This window comes from Anabrus simplex, chromosome 2 (genome assembly GCF_040414725.1).
Source record: "Anabrus simplex isolate iqAnaSimp1 chromosome 2, ASM4041472v1, whole genome shotgun sequence".
Lineage (NCBI taxonomy): Eukaryota > Metazoa > Arthropoda > Insecta > Orthoptera > Tettigoniidae > Anabrus > Anabrus simplex.
The window spans coordinates 144,780,171-144,797,502 of record NC_090266.1 but is presented as its reverse complement, the minus strand read 5'-3'; the positions used below and the strand labels follow the sequence as shown (position 1 = coordinate 144,797,502).

Sequence of the window (17,332 nt, the reverse complement as noted above, 5' to 3'; positions counted from 1 at the left end):
AAGAAATCCGCTTGTTCAATGACTTTAGAGACATTGTGAATGAATGTATGTAGCCACTGAGTGTTATTTAGTTATGAAACTTGACCTAGTACACACGAATTGCAGTTAAACTTGCTGATTTGCTAGGTGGTTTACGGAGCTCTCTCACATGCACTTCTTCACTGCCGCCATTTTAACGATTATTTAACGATTTACATTTTCACACTCACAAATCTTTGTGGATATGTTTCATATGACTTACTAGCCCCATCTTGGCATGAAACATACGCCCACACAGATCATGTGAAATGGTTGGGGGTGGGCGGAACAGAGCTTGACGGAGTTTCCGTGCTTGTCGTTTATCCTCTTCACATCATCACCGTTCCTCTTCAAACACCGAAATTGATGTAGAAACAATGTGGCATCAAAGTGTACGAATCTCAGCAAGCGTATGCCAGGATTGAGTGTTAATTCTAGTTCTTTTCATAATATGCTTTAGCTGATCCTTGAAACGCCTTAAAGGGACTCCACGAGGTCTTGTGCCAGAACAGAGTTCACCGTACAGACATTGACAGCGAAGCCTGGTTTCACTCAAGTGATGGACGTGCCCTATCCATCTGAGACGGTGGCCTATGATGGTAGCCTCAATGCTTTTAGCATGTGCTTTCCCTAGAACTGCGAGGCTGGTGACCCGGTCTTCCCATTTGATGTTCAAGATCAAGAAGGGTTGCTTGCAATTTCCCTGAAGCCTGCAGTAATCAAATCAGTATCAGGACAGCATCTTCTAGTGCTCAGTGTACTAGTGTCTCCTGATCTGATCTGCTGTACTGCTGTCAGTATCAAACAGTGAAACAATATGTACTGTTAACAAGATAGAAGATCATTGGCAGCCTTCCTAAGAAATAGCTATAATCTTATTGAAAAATATTGCTTAAATTTATGAATTCATACATTACGTTAGTTGAACACATGTTGAAGATGATTGTTAAATAGGAGAGCTCAAAATAAACAACAGTCTGGTAGCCATCTTGTAAACATTGTAGTATGGCCATCTGTAACTAATGTGGTCTGTGGTACTAAATCAGTCCATGGTGATAATACAAATGACTAGCTTGCAATGAATAAATACATAATATCTAACAAGTACTATATGGATTTCACATGCATTCCAGATATTACTTCCTGTGCTAATATATTGAATCCTGTTTTGGTGTTTTTTGTTACATTTGATTCTGCCTAGCAGATATGCCAGTCTTCAGCAATGAAGAAAAAAATTGACATTTTAATTTACAGCAAATATCACAGAAATGCAACCACAGCTGCAACATGCTGAATGCTACACAGATCGACGCTGTCCTTTACCTTTTACCATGCCAAAATCTACACAAGTCTCATAGAAACGGTCTACGTACTTCAACGCTACCCAGATCAACTGTGTCCTATGTATTGTATTTCAGGAAGTATGAGGTTTAGAAAAGCGAAATAAAGTCTGTTATCACTAATTGTACCTCGTTTTCAGCTCACTAGATAAAACATACATGTTCCATTAAAAAATGTAACTTTATGCTAAAAGTGATGTTTGTTTAATTTTCTGCATTGTGCATACCTTCGCACTGTGTGAGCCCGACATGGGTACATTCCTGTGCAACTAGATTTTTCACATTGTTTCATTCCAAAAATATTTGAGGTTGCAGAGTTAGGCAAGATATTCTGTTGTATAGCTTTAACTACGCCAAGCAAATCAAGCCAAATAAAGAAATGAAAAAAAGAAAGAGGCTAGTTATTGGTTTTTTAAGGTTACAACAAACAGTATTGAATAGGTGGAAACCTTTAGCTTTTGTTTTACACTATGCTGCTCTTCAGTACGGATTAATATGAAATTTATTACTTATGCTGGTTATTGGTATTAAAAGTGCAAAGGTTGGCAAGCTTAATGGAAAATTGGACATTATTCCAGAGCAAAAGTTACATTTACACATCTCACATCAACATTTCAGTTGAAGTCATGAAGTTCAAGGCATGGAGGATAGAAAACCTATTTTTGTGTGTACAGGTAGGATATTACAAAGATAATTTGAATCAACTCTGAAAATTAAAATTATAGCTGAACTGATCAGGGCCTTAGTATTCAGACTATTAAGGTCACTTCAGCCATTGCAAATTTAGCTGAAATAATCCATACTACAAAATCTTATATGAAAACTTGTGGAAAGTCCCAGGTTATGAATGAGAAGTCAAACCAACAATTTTCGTTAATACTGCAGTTATTTCTACAATTTTAATATATTATGACAAAACTTGAAAACTTACCTTGCGTTCAGCTATTTCTTGACTCCGTTGTTCCAGAGCTCTTTGTTGCTCATTTGTATGGTCGATTATGTTCTTACCACCACACAGTAATTTACTTTCCATGGCAGCAATCTTCATCTCCAGCTTTTCAGAGGCATACTTCTCCTTAGCAAGAAGCTCTTTCTTTTCCTCAAGCTCTTTCATCAGACGGAGTTTGTCCTAAAAATTTTATAAAAGCATTTGTAATATAATAATAATAATAATAATAATAATAATAATAATAATAATAATAATAATTTCTACAAAGGACAGAAGTGTACAAAAAATGAGCAATACAGAATCAAGAATAGAAAATAGTTCAGTGATTTGACAAGTATATCTGTCCTTGTCTCATTCTATTATTTCCTCTTTGACCTTTCACAGTACTTAGCCTGTTGCATATTCGAATTTATATTTCTAGCATTCTATGACTTGAGTATCCATAAAGTGCAAACCATAGGTCTCAGATGAGCAAAAGATTGTTTGGTTAGGGAAATTTATGCCAGACTGAAGGCATCTGACCATACTTCCCCCCCTTTTTTTTTTAGAAGCATGGGCTACCTGCTCAACAATAACTCAAAGTCTGACCAATTGTAAATGAATTTACAGTTAATTTTTGTGAAAGATCTCCCTGGAGGCTACAGTCAGCCATCTTTAGGAGACTTCTTGTACTATCATCAATTTCACTATTGTTCCCCGGTGTAGGAAGCCAAGAACGGTCGAGAGGATTCATTGCGCTGACCACAGAACACTTCATAATCTGCAGGCTTTCGGGCTGAGCAGCGGTCACTTGGTAGGCCATGGCCCTTCGGGGCTGTTGTTCCATAGTTTAAAAAAAAATAATGTTCAAAAGTTAGGACATTGTACCCACTGTAAGAATTATTTATTTCCAAGTATTACTCATTAAAAATTGAAATCTACAAGTGTATAGTAGGCCTACAGCTAGGTGGAGATGAATGATGTTAGGACTGGGTAAGGAAGTGCTCAACCAAGGGCCTTCTCCATTCCGTAAATACAGTTGAGTGACTGCGCTGCTCAGTTCTAGCGTGCATCTATTATCGATGTGCTGTTACATAACCTACTAAGGGCACACCGCGACAGTGTATGCATTTGTAATACTCTTACTCAAGGTTACCCAATAAAAAAGTGACTTTTGTCTTAGAACTCTTGGGCTGTATACATCATTTTAACCCTTCAGTAACAGGGAACATTTAAGTGCTGCTTTACCCAGTGGATGGAGGCAATTCTGGCGTAAGCACCGAGTAAATGCAGGGATCTCTTTAAAAACTCACTGTTATAACAGTTTAGCTCAGATTATTTTCAAACATTTACAGTAGAAACTGAAAAGAATGTAGTTTACATTCATTGATCTTTTTATATTTAACTTATAGGCATTGTGTATACAGCAAAGTGCTGCTGTGGGTAGATGATATGAGAACTACTCATAAGCAGGTTTATAAACAGGTGATCATAAGAAGTTGAAGTACGTGTGTTTACATGTATTTATTCAATCTTTTATATTGTTATTTTCAGATTACTATTTTTGAAATGTCAAAATGTTCTGGCAATACTATGTGCTGTGTTGTTGGCTGCAATAATATATACTGCAATACAGAGCAAAGTGTAAAATTTTATAGTTTTCCATCACAACCTCAAAAAATGGATTTGAAAAGACAGTGGATCTTAGCAGTAAATCGCAAGAAGTATGTAACTGGGGATTTACATATTTTAATAAATACTAAATTGCACTGTACAAAACCTACATTAATTATGAATTTGACAAATAGGTTAACAGCTACAACCAAGTAATTATAGTAGTGCTATATTTGCAAAGTAAGCTCCGTATGCCTTATTTTTAAAGCACACACATCATATTAGTAGAGATATTCTATTACACAGTAGTCGAAATGAAAGCCAGGATAATAATAATAATAATAACCTTAATACTGAGCAAAGTGTGAAATTTTATAGTTTTCCAAAGTTAGTGAATAAATATTATTTTACAGAAATAGGCCTACATGACAAGAAACAGGAACATAATCTTAATAGCCTACAGAAATATTTTACAAATGTGTAATTATATATAAAAATTAAATAAAAGAGCAATACAGTATTTTAAATAGTCCTAAGGTAATATTATGAAACCAGATACTTACAAAATAATTTGAACTCATTACAACAGAAATTCAAGTAAGTGCAATACCCTAGGCATTCTTTACAGGTTCACTGAAGTTAATGATATTAACGCCTTAAAATTATACTTTGTCTCGTATGTTCTCCCCATTATTGAGTTTTGTTCCCCTATTTGGTCTTCGTCTGCTATCACAAACATATCTCAACTAAATAGTATTTTTAACTTTTTCATTTTCATTGTTAAGACTCTCAATCCTGTTTTTAAGAACAAAACTACACCTGACATAATGAACTACCTGGGTATACTTGACCTGAGAAGGCGTTTACAGTTCTTCGATCTAGGTTACCTTCACAAAATAATCAATGGCTACACCAAATGTAATACTCTTCCGGCGTATTTCTCTATACACATTCCTCCCTGACCTCCACGTAACCGGCGCACTCATGTGTCTCGTCTGCACCTAACCTTACAACAACGCTCTATCTTCCACCGTCTCCCTACTCTTGGTAACTCGCTACCCGACATAGACATATTCACCTTTCGCAGCCTTCAAACAAAAAATTAAAAGCTTCCTTTGAAGTCCTCTCCAGGTTTCCACTTTCTTCCGTACCTTCAACCCTCGATCTTTCTTCTTCCTAATTTCTGTAATCGACACTTGCCAGTTATCGTTGTCGTTATTGTTAAAATTGTTAATTTATTGTTACTTAATATTGTTGTTTATAACTTTGTTATATTTTATAATTATTTAAAATTATTATTATTATTATTATTATTATTATTATTATTATTATTATTATTATTATTATTATTATTGGTGTAAAATGGCTGTATCTACTAATTAAATAAATTTACAAAATGTGTTCAAAATAATAGAGAAACCTTAATAGTGCATTCCTCATTAACAAGTTTTCTCGCTTAGTACGTCGTAAATTCGAAGTCCCGATTCTCATCTATTAAATCTATATAAAAAATATCTCACTTATCACGTCACGAACTTTCGCTATTACCGCTTAGTACAATTACATTTTTCCTAGCCCTGAAAATGTTATCTGTCATCCATCCCTTATGGAAGGTATGTGATTTCCAATTTGGGTAAGAGCCCTTGCTGCAGTTGTGTGATAATGGGAAAATGCCTTGAATTCTTGAACTTTACAGGACAAATTGCACTTTTGGGGAGCAAGCCATTAGCCTCAAAAAGGCTCAGTTTTGCTTGCCGGTCAGCAGTGAAGCTGCAGAATAACACAATGAACCTGTTTGTGCTTGTATTTTGCATTCCATTCAGAAGTCAGAAATGTATTTCGTGTTTAGTTGTACAGTGAAGGGTAGCAAATATTTGTTGCGCGATATCCTACATCTGGAACATAATCATGTGAAGTTGACCAGTGTGGTGTACATCTTGCGATAGCCTTATTATGGATACGGAAAATGTCATGAAATTTCTTACTAATGAAGGCGAAGTTAAAGTCTGTCAGCAAGTAGACTGGCATCCACATCTTTAAGCGCGCTGAGTTGGCATGAATGTTGAAACTACTGAGCTCGTTAGCTGCAGTCGCTGAAGTGCGGCCAGTATCCAGTATTCGGGAGATAGTAGGTTCGAACCCTACTGTAGGCAGTCCTGAAGATGGTTTTCCGTGGTTTCCCATTTTCACACCAGGCAAATGCTGGGGCTGTACCTTAATTAAGGCCACAGACGCTTCCTTCCCTCTCCCATCATCGCCATAAGACCTATCTGTGTCGGTGCGACGTAAAGCAACTAGCAAAAAAGTTGAAACTCGCATCTTCCAGTTTCGACTATCACTCCAATCGAAGGTAGTTCGAAGTTTTGTTTGATTCAAAATGGCGGCCAAAGTCATTCTGTTGCAGTCGCACATGGCCGCGTATAACCTCCAATTCATTGTGTAAGTGTGTGGCCAGAAAAATAATGTTTAATAACCCACTAGTTCGAAATAAAAGGCTTCTACTAACATTTGTTCAGAAAGAGTGATCTGCAATGATACTTTGACATGTTATGGGACCCGTTCAAATGTTTTCATATTTGTTGTTTGGTGTTTTTAACACTTTTATTTTATAAGCCCCGGCGGAATAATATTTTCATATTTGTTCTCTCGTGTTATTCACATCTTTTAATACTCTTCTCATAGAGTTTTCAAGTTTTCACTGTACCCGCAGATATACAACGTAAAATCTGCTTATGTCGGAAAAAATCGTATCTTATGTTTCCATATCCATGTTGGATCGTTTGGTAGAAATTCAGCATGTGCAGCGTAAGTTTTACAGCATCATAAGGGATTTGAAATGTTACAAATCTTATGCGGAATACCTTGTAGAGGAGAGATTTATTCACTGCGACAGCCTGGGACCCACCTGCCATCCCCTAGAAGTACATTTATTTTAATAACCTAATATAATTCATCACACGCCATTATTCATTGCTCAAGCATGCTGCAGCATTTTGAATGGCTGAGATGGAATCTGATATGACATCATTCCCAGTAATCAAGTGAAATGGATTCCATTACCAACCTGTGCACAATAAAAAAAAAAAACTATGAAGCATGTTTTTAAAGCAAGTACCGTTTTTAAATATGGCCGCCGCAGTGCTTCAATCGTCGTTCAGAGCATGCGCGCTCAGTACGTACATCTGTACGCTAGCCACAAACGCCATTACGGAAGTATTCGCCTGTATTTACATTTGTTTGTGCGTATTGAAAATGCCTCTGACAATTAACAGTCCCGCCGAGAGCGATTCGATTTTTAAATGGAAAATGCATGATAAGTGTTGAAATTCATCGGCAGATTAGTGATGTGTATAGAGAACATAGTATGAGCAAAAGAATGGTAAGAAAATGGGTTAGAGCATTTAAAGAAGGCCGTACATGTCCACGACGAGAAGCGTAGCGAGCGACTATCTGTCAATAAGGAGCGTGCACGGTACTAGTAACAGAGCGCTCTGGCGAGGTTCTGAGCATTAATACAGTGAGGGTGCGTTCCGCTGAAGTGAAGACTTGCGTCATAGTTACAGCGAAAAATTTTGTTGCATCTTGTCGTCAAGATATGAAGTAGTGCTATGGAAGTTTTAACACAACATGGGTTTGAGTACATACACTTCCAAAATGGTCGCAAGTCAACAGTGAATAAAGCGTAGAAACTAGTTGACAGTGGCCATGTGTTACAAATTGAAGAAAGATGAACTGTTTCCAGTTGAACACTTACCGGCTTTGTCATAAGACAGACGAGTGTTAGCAGAAGCCCGAACAAGGTTACAATTGAGGTAATTATGTTAGCTCATTATTGTTAAACATACAGTATTATATTTTACATTGTAATTTTATGAGATTCAGTGAAGTCTATAATACTTCGAATTTCTATTACAGCTTGACAATCAACGAAACTTTGTTGAATCAAACTGACTGGCTGGTGCCGGAGGGCACTGTAAACATGTATGTGTCATTATACAGTACTGCAATTATGATTCAGGATTTAGTAAGACAAATTTGCCGCAAGAATGGGGGAAACCGAATTTGTAAACAGCTGGTATGTAATATTATCGCTGTTAATTATGTAATAAATGTAAGTGCTCACAATATGATTAATACAGTGTAGATTTTATATCTTCTAGAGTCCATAAAATATGCGAAAGGGAAGAAGGCTGAAGATCTATTTCCCAAGAAGAGGGCGAGTACTGACAAGGGTACTGTTATTACCATCCATAAACTAGGAAAAACAGATATAGATAATTCGCCTTGGACTGAAATGATTAGAGCGGAGCTGAAAACAGAGCCTGAATCAGTAGATAAAAGTTTTTGTGAAGAGTTGTGTAACAATAGCGTCAGTATTGGCGTAAGAACAAATTTTAATAAACTCATGAATGAGTTGCTTCAACTTCAAGAAGATTCCACAGTAATCATTTCTGGAGAGTTTATTTTAAGTGACGATTTTTATACTTCTCATATTACGCGAAGAGAAAAAAAATACTTGATATAGCATTTAAAACTCAGTTTTCAAGTGAAGCTGATGAATGGTTGAAGGTATAATTTAAATGTATAACATGACTTGTACGATGAATACATGTAACATCTCTCATCTATTCTTGCTGGCATTTTTGATTTCATTTCTGTGCAATCTATTATAACTCGTGTCAGGATAAAATGTTTTAAAAGCCGAAGCATAGTATTTTGCACGGATAGTTTGCTAGGTCAGAAAATAAAATTAGAAGTGCGTTTCTTGACTACTCCGAGAGCAGTAAAAAATATTCGTGCAGCAGTAGTCCGATGTACATCAAATATGACTGCCAAGGCAGCAAAGGTTGTACCCAATTTAATTTTCATTAAAAAGAGTAAACATCGTTATTACTTATATTTATAGACACTTTAGAACCAAAGAAAGAAAGAAAGCAAAAAAATTGAATGTTTTAAATGAAATACTTGTTAAATCCTTCAACTGTGCCGCACTTTTTTATGCTCTGGTATCCATGACATCCTCTGCATATGTCCAGGGGGTTGTTGGGACTACACATTTCATCCACCTTCTCCAAAATACTTGGAGGTACTGTGCTTGAGTTGTACTGTGTGCCTACATCATTCCCACTAAAAACACAAGTGAATTCGAAAGTTGTTGCTTCAATCTGAAATGCTGCTTGCACCGACTTATGTAGGTTTTCACACTCATTTTTCACAATAAATGCACGAGTTTCCTGATTAGAAGACGTATGTATATTTGAGCATTTTATTCGTTTACTCGCTCCTTCAAACCAAGATACATCACATTCTCTTTTCGGTTTCTTCTTATAGCTCTTATGAAACACAGATGGTATATATGATGGATGATTTTCAATATTACTTGGCTTTTCTCCAACAAAATGTTCAGTGCATGGTCATGGAGTTCCATCTGCACTGAAATGCAGGAAAATAATAATAATAATAATAATAATAATAATAATAATAATAATAATAATAATAATAATAATAATAATAATTATTATTATTATAAATATTCGGCGTAGTCAAGACACGTGCACATGGAAGCATGAATGTAAACATACGAACCTGCTGCAATGCATACTTGAAATGAAATGTACTATTTCAAAGTGTACTTAAATGAACGTGTCCTTTATTTGGCATACCTGGTATGTTTGAAATATGTGATATGAAATGTGTGATTTACGTCACAAATGAAATAAGGTGCTGTACTTACTTTATTCTTCCTACAGCCGAGATCCACATCCTGCGTCTGTCCGATTCCCATGGACGACCAGGAAATGTGTGAAATGTAATTAATTTTCCATGCGTGTTTCTTTGTGTGTTGTGCAGTTCACTGCACAACAGTTACTATTTGCTTTAGGCATTTTGATACACTACTACTACATTTCACACCCACAGTTACATAGGCTGGACTGACTGCTCAAGACAAGATCACCTAAACGTTACCTTCCACTGGGTTGCTCAGCTTAACAGGGGCACCTCGCATAGGTAGGATTTGGAGAATTGAAGTGTGAGAGGCTAAGTGAACTCTCTTGGCGAGTTCATATATTCGCATCACACCCCCGTTTCTAGCCAGAGTCTCAAGATGTTCGTAGAGACTCCCCCAGGTCGTTTCGAGATTACGTTAGAACAAAAATGCAATTTTCTTCAATGTGGACATCCTAGCACTTTCAAGAGACTTGTTAACAACTGTTGCTCAATCTATCACAACTCTATCATCTACACAGACAGTTCTCGAATACCTGGTGATGATGATACTGACCAGGTTGGATGCACTTTCGTTGTATATGAAAACTACATCAAAATATTTTCAGCACAATACAAGCTCTCCTCACTTTTTTCAAAATTACAGTGGTGGTTTCCCGTTGCCTTCCACTGTGGGCCTTAAAATCAGCACTACAGTGGTGTAAAGACAACAATAAAAATGCAAAGCTGTACAGTGATTCACAGACTGCACTTAATGCAATAAACGACAGGTACAATATGAACCAGATAGTTGCTGATATAAGTGCATTGACTCAACAAAGTATCCACGTTTGTCCTGGGTTCGTGGACACACAGGGTCTACCACAAATGAGAAGGCAGATTTTGAAGCAAAACAAGCTGCAAAATCTACGTTGCAAGTTTCGTACAATAAAGCTCCAATATGTTTTTTGAAGAGGAAGATCAAAGAATAAACTACTACTCAGTGGAATGATGTCTGGACCACTACTTTGAAAGGTCCGTTACGAGAGAATTATTTTTTCCTAAAATTCAGCATTGACTCCAGTGTAAAAATCTTATACCGAATTTTGTGCTTACTCAGTTCCTATCTGGCCACAGTAAATTTAAGTCATCCTTCGAGTGATTTAAGATTAAGATTTAAGACTGCAGAGGGTTACTCTTGCTTTTGTGGATCATCTCAAACTGTGCATCACCTATTTGACTGTCTTGTTACTGGAAGAGCAAGATTTACTCTAGAAATAATGAACTGGCAAAACCTCTGTACTCTACCTTTAAAAAACAGTGTTGTTATTCTTATTTTCACACATTCATCACATCTTCAGTAAGCTTTCATGATAATTTTGTGTGTGTGTGTGTGTGTGTGTGTAAATGTATATTTTAATTTGTTCATCTATAACCCTAAAATACCATGTAAAATAGGGTTCTCTTCTGTACGGGAAATTCAATAATAATAATAATAATAATAATAATAATAATAATAATAAAAGTTTTCTTCTCAAACAAAGGTCTTTTTTTTATTTTAAAAATATTTTTTGAAGATTCCAATGACCCTTGTTCCCATTTTCTGACCAGGTCTACAGTTAAATGGACATCCTGCTTTGGAGTAGTTTCTATTAAACATGTTGCACATTTCACAAAATGATCCATTGATACAGGATCTCTTCCTCAAAACTTCATAGCTTTGTCATAGCTTGTTTTCTCATTCATTATTTGTCAAGCCCCTATCCAACTGCTGAGCCCAAATGGCATGTCTGGGCAAAACTCTGCAAATGCACATGGCCTAACCACCCAAAAGCTGGTTCCGTTCCTACGATTTTTAGATCTGCGGCAGTGAAAGCCTTTTTTGGAACATACTAGTGAATGTTTATAATGGTTATGCATTAACTTCTAAAGGAAACAAAGACAAGGTATGGAGGGGATATGAAAATATTGCTGTTTTTTTAAATTTTTATCAATAATTTGCTTTATCTTGCACCAACACAGATAGGTCTTATGGCGACGATGGAATAGGAAAGGCCCAGGAGAAGGAAGGAAACGACCATGGTCTTAAGGTACAGCCCAAGCATTTGCCTGACGCGAAAATGGAAAACTACGGAAAATAATCTTCAGGGCTGCCATCAGTGGGGTTTGAACCCACTACCTCCCAGATGCAAGTTCACAGCCATGCGCCCCTAATCGCACGGCCAACTCGCCCGGTAATGTTTGCAGATGACAGTGATCTGAGGAGTCAAAAATACAGAAGTGCAAATCCAACTAGAGGCTTTAAATGACATTATTGAGAAATATGGTATGAAAATTAGTGTTGAGGAGAGCAAAACAGTGGTGATGACAAGAGGAGAAAGAGAAGGAAAAGGAATCATTAGTATCAGGGAGCAAACCTTGAGGTTGTTGAATACTTCAAATATTTGGGAAGTGAAATAATGCAAGATGCAAGGATGGAATAGGAGATCAGCAGAGGGGTACAAGCGGAAAATACGTTCTACCAGAATGTAAGGAAGCTGATGTGGAACAGAGAGGTTCCTATGAAATGTAAAGAGATAATGTACAAGATGTACGATACTCCTATATTAATGTATGCATCAGACACTTGGACTTTGACAGCAAGAAATGAGAGCAAAATTCAGGCCAGTCACGTGAAGTTCCTGAGGAGTATGGTAGGAAAGACAAGGAGAGACAGAGTAAGAAATGTTTAGGTCAGAAAAGAGATAGGGGTAGAAAAACTGAGTGATAGGATGGAAAAGAATAAACTGAGATGATTTGGACATGGTATGAGGATGGAAGAGAGAAGGATACCAAAACAAGTGTTGGAGGCTAAGATAGACGGAAAGAGGGCAAGAGGGAGGCCCGGAGTAAGAGTGGCGGACTCTGTCAAGAACAGTATAGAAAGAGAAAACTGGACTGGAATACAATTTCTGAAGAGGAGTGGTGGAAGGAGAGGCAATGGTGGAGAAGTGCTATCAACACACCAACCTGGTAGAAGCTGGACAAGGGGAAATTAAAATGATGAATATTATGAAGATCAGTAAATGTTTGCACAGTGTTTGAAGCTTATCAGGCTAAAACTTGTTTGCCTGAAGCATTTTGAATCATACAGAAAGAAAGTTTTGGGAAAAAGCAAAACTGGAATGGGTGTGCCCAGCTAAAGGGAAACCCAGGTGTGATTTAAATGCCTCCACAGGACTTTTAAAAATGCCCGCATATGCAAAAAAAAAGGTACCACCACATGCCTTAAAATTGGAAGTGTCCGCAAGTCTGATTTTAAAGTTTCTTGGTCATTTTGTACACAACAAAGTGTTGATTGGTGGAACATCCACAGTTTAATGTCTTAAATGAAATGTCTTAGAGAAGCGTAATACCCTCTCTGTTAGTAACATATGACCCCTTTTGTTGAATATTTTTATGCAATTTCTCCAACGGACTCCACTACATATCCAAACGGATGGGGTACGAGTAGTTTTATTGGTCTTTGAATCTGAGCAGACACAAAGCAAAACCTTCTTTGAATGAATATTCTACTTTCGTATTTGCTTTTGTACTGTAGTTTGTATATTCTAATGTCTGTTTCATCTCAAATCACCATCTGTTTCAAAAACTAAGTTCTGCTGGAATACTGGTCAATGACAACACGAGACTCAAATATCGTAAGTACTAGTGGCTTGTGTAGAGAAAAAAGGAAATTTTATTCCAAGGTACTTGGGCAAAGTTGCCATTTGTCTGTGATTTAGTTGTTGCCTTTGAAACTCTCTTGGCTCAGTTCCTCCTCAATGAGTCTGTAGGATCGGCCGTGTCTACACAGACATTCCCTTGCAGCCATGAAAATACACTGATTTGTATATTACATTTTATATAGCAAAATAACCTAAGTTCATAAGAACAAAGCTTCCAAGCCACAGCTCTAAGTAACTTCACACTATTATCTTAACAGTATGTTAACATGGTACTACTTGTAACGGGCAATTCTCTAACTATAGTGCGAGTGGCGATGATACCAACTGACAAACGGTGCCTAGTCGTACAACATAGCATTTAGAGGAAGGCTTTGGAACTACATCCTCCTCAAAATATCCATTACTGGGAAATGGCTTCTCAAATTAAATACATAAATACCCACACTTCACAAAATGTTGAAGAAAATTACTTTCACGTATGATATTTTGAATTCCTGCTAGCTTTTGGGTTAATTTTTCCTTCACACGAAATGTCAAATCATCAATGACTAATAAGTATCTTCCAGAGCTATCTCCACTTTCCAAGCAGAAATACTCAGTTCCAAATGAAAGGAAACCAGCTCTGATCCATTGATATATCAACAATGTATGGCATAATGCTATATGCTTAACATCCTATCAATGATGAAATAGTGAAACTTTGCACACAAAAAAAAAAAAAAAAAAAAAAAATGGAATTTCTAACATGGCAGTAAAATTAACACAAGTCTTTTGCATTTAAGCTCTCTAAATGCCAACTAACCGAGTTGGGATTCTATATTGCAACTTTGAACATAAGAGAGTGCCCTGCCAACTACACTATGCAGGCAACTGTTCCTCAATCATACTTGAAACTTACACAACTACAATTATGATGAATAAACTTTTCTAAAATAGTCAAAATGCAACACTAGTTAAAACACTATTTTTCAAATAATACACATTGACCCGAACATAAGAATATGTTCTTTTTACATTAAAATTTACTAATTGAAACGTTGTAGTCTTATACATGTAGCCTAACAATCAAAGACTCCTTTCTGATGGTCTATTTGTACCATTCCTCAACTGTACTGGCTTGTGCGGTGGGAGTCATCACAAGCATCGCAACAGCTACAGATATAACTTTTTTCCAATTTGAGGCATTCTATTGTGGCTTCGGTTGGCATCACTGGTGACCATTCCATTCAAGGCAGATTATGTGAAAAGCGTTCATTTGTCACTTACGCTACATAAAAGAGATGTTATGATATAAACTTCAAATTATGAGTTTTATGCTATGCAAAATATACTAGGCATGTACAAGCTGCAAAAATGTTTGGTGTTTCTGAATGTAACATATGATGTTGGCAGAGAGATCCAGAGAGTTCAATAAGTACTGGTACCAGCATATAAAGAGAAGCATTCAGAGGATCGGACAGGAAAATTCAACAAACCTGATAGGCTTTTTAGTGGATTTACGCAGCAGGAGAAATTAAACCAGAGTTATACAATACATCATACAGTTATAAGAATGAAGGAATTTGGAGGTGACACGAGTTAAAAGTTCTGGAAACTGAATTTAAGGCAAGCCTTGGGTGGTAAAAACAATGTGGCATTCCGGAACGTATTTACAAAATCGCACTACCATTGCACAGTGTCTACTGGCAGATTATGCCCATAAGTTCGATCACCTATTAGTATTACTTAATAGAACTGAGGAAAGCTCACAATATTAAAATAAAACTTTTGTTTCTAGACTAACTTCAGTGATTATTAAATTATCTTAATTTTAGGAGATCTTGAACATGTTGTAATTACATTTATTTTTTAAGTATTCTTATACTGAATTTATTGATAATGATTTACATGCCACTGAGGCTGAAAAGCCCCTTTATGTAGCATCTCCTTATAACACAATACACGTTTATGAATATACTAACTACATTTTATAATATTAAAATATTAAATTAAACATTAAACTTAAAAATTAAAATACAGATACCAATTCCAATAAAATTAAAACAAATTATATAAGAAGTAAAAAAGTATATCATTCAACTTATTTAATATTTTAGACTACAAGAATCTAAAGAATATAAAAAACAAACAATATTCTTAGAAATATACATATTTCTGATGGCGAGACACAAGAATGCCTGATCTCAGCCCCTCGCATACTCCTCCAGGAAGATAGATGTTAAGGACTGCTTTAGTTGGGTACAGTTCCTGTCATTTGCAAAACTGTGAAGCTTAAAGACATTGAAGATACGGGATGCTGTGCAAACAAAAGATTTGTTAAATTTAGTGGTACGATGAAGGGGAATTTGAAGGGTAGTTTTTGTAAACCTATTATCTCTGTTATGTACTGACTCCATAGATTTAAATGCATTATTAAGGTAGGGTGGGGTTTACAGTTTGAGAATTTTGTGCATAGCAACGGCTACTGAAATTTCCCGTTGTTCATGGAGATTCAATCATTGCAGCTGTATGTAATAGGGTGTTGCGTGTTCATCACGCCTGGCATTTGTCACGTAATGAACACATGCGTTTTGTACCCTCTGTAGTTGCATGTTCAAAGTTTCAGATAAGTTGTCGTATACGACTGATCCATAGTCAATTATGGGGAATATAAGACTTTGAACAAGTAGTTTTCGCATAAAAGGTGGTGTACATGACACGTTACGTTTCAAAATATGCATGGATGACAACTTTTCTGATCACATTTAACGTATGATCAGACCAGGATAGGATTCTGTCGAAAATGAGTCCTAGATTGTTAACGGTGTCACTATAATGGATATCTGTATCTAGAATTATAAAAACATTACAAAAAGTCAGGGTCGTCTCATAGGAGAGAGAGTCTTTATTCAGACCAATGCAATATATCTGATTACAAAGTGATTAAACATACACCAGCTAGAAACTCTCAGAATTTATCAATCTCATATTTTATATAGACTAACAATCCCTAAGTGTATCAATACAAAGATCTCTTTATACAATATTTCTAAACAAGCACATACTAAACTTACCTCTGATGATGATGTTTCTTTGTCATGAAGGCCCACTCCATTACTTTTCTCAATTATATCTTCTTTTTCTTTTACCTGAGAAGCCAAGAGTAATTCCCGTTGTCTAGCTCTTTCGGCAAGAAGGCCCTGTGAAATAAAAACTGTGGTTACACTTTAAAATACAATTAATTTACAAATGTACATACACCACAATGTTTTCTCACCATCCTTTGTTAGAAACTCATCATATAGCAGTAGACATCATGAATGGAAAATCCCACGTACACCCATTTGTTCCTTTAAGACTCCACGACATATTGCTCCAAATATCTTTTACTTACTTTTGAGTTTACGTTCCTTGAATTGAGTAACATATCAAGGCATGCTTTTAAGTCAATCCTCCTCAAGTTCAACACAATTTACACCTAAAGACACCCACACTGCTTTACTGATGGTTGCTTTGACTTTCTCTGTTACTCATTAAGCACTAACCAGGGGGCACGTACAGCTTATGGTATGCTGCAAACGTGAGTAGGGAAATGAAATAGATTCATTGGCTAAGAAAGGCACCAACATGTATATGGGTCATTCAGAGCACAAGGGAACCAAGTCACCAAAACAAGGTTTTGAGAAAATTACGGATAAAGTTTTTGAGATACAGTTTATTATTCGTGAAAGTTGATTTTAAACATCTGAATTTTAGTAGAATGTTCAAGTATTACTTGGTTAGGTCAAACAGTCTCAAATCAAAATATTTTATCATATTTTTAATAACTAATAAAATTATGGGATTTGTTTCTTTTGGGCGAATGCTTTCTCTTAACACATTCACGCCCGTATCCGAGTTATTGCCTATAGCGCGTCACCATGCCGTGGACCGTATCCGAGTTAGCCCGGATAAGCGCAACCTTGAACTCGAGCTGTTCCTACGCAGCTGGGATCTATTTTGGTCACAAATATGTGCGAGAGAGATGAAAGTAATACCCT

At 36.4% G+C, this 17,332-nt stretch overlaps 1 protein-coding gene across 2 annotated transcripts in view; it reads right to left on the bottom strand.

The window, feature by feature from the left end:
• The window catches only part of LOC136862709 (kinesin-like protein KIF3B), a 397,790-nt gene that overhangs the window by 152,422 nt on the left and 228,036 nt on the right, over positions 1-17,332 (bottom strand). For both annotated transcript variants that reach the window (XM_067138926.2, XM_067138927.2), the window contains exons 14-15: positions 16,367-16,492; positions 2,290-2,487 (exon numbers count right to left, since the gene is read on the bottom strand). In XM_067138926.2, coding sequence (XP_066995027.2) covers positions 2,290-2,487; positions 16,367-16,492 — 324 coding nt within the window. The remainder of the gene's footprint in view (positions 1-2,289; positions 2,488-16,366; positions 16,493-17,332) is intronic.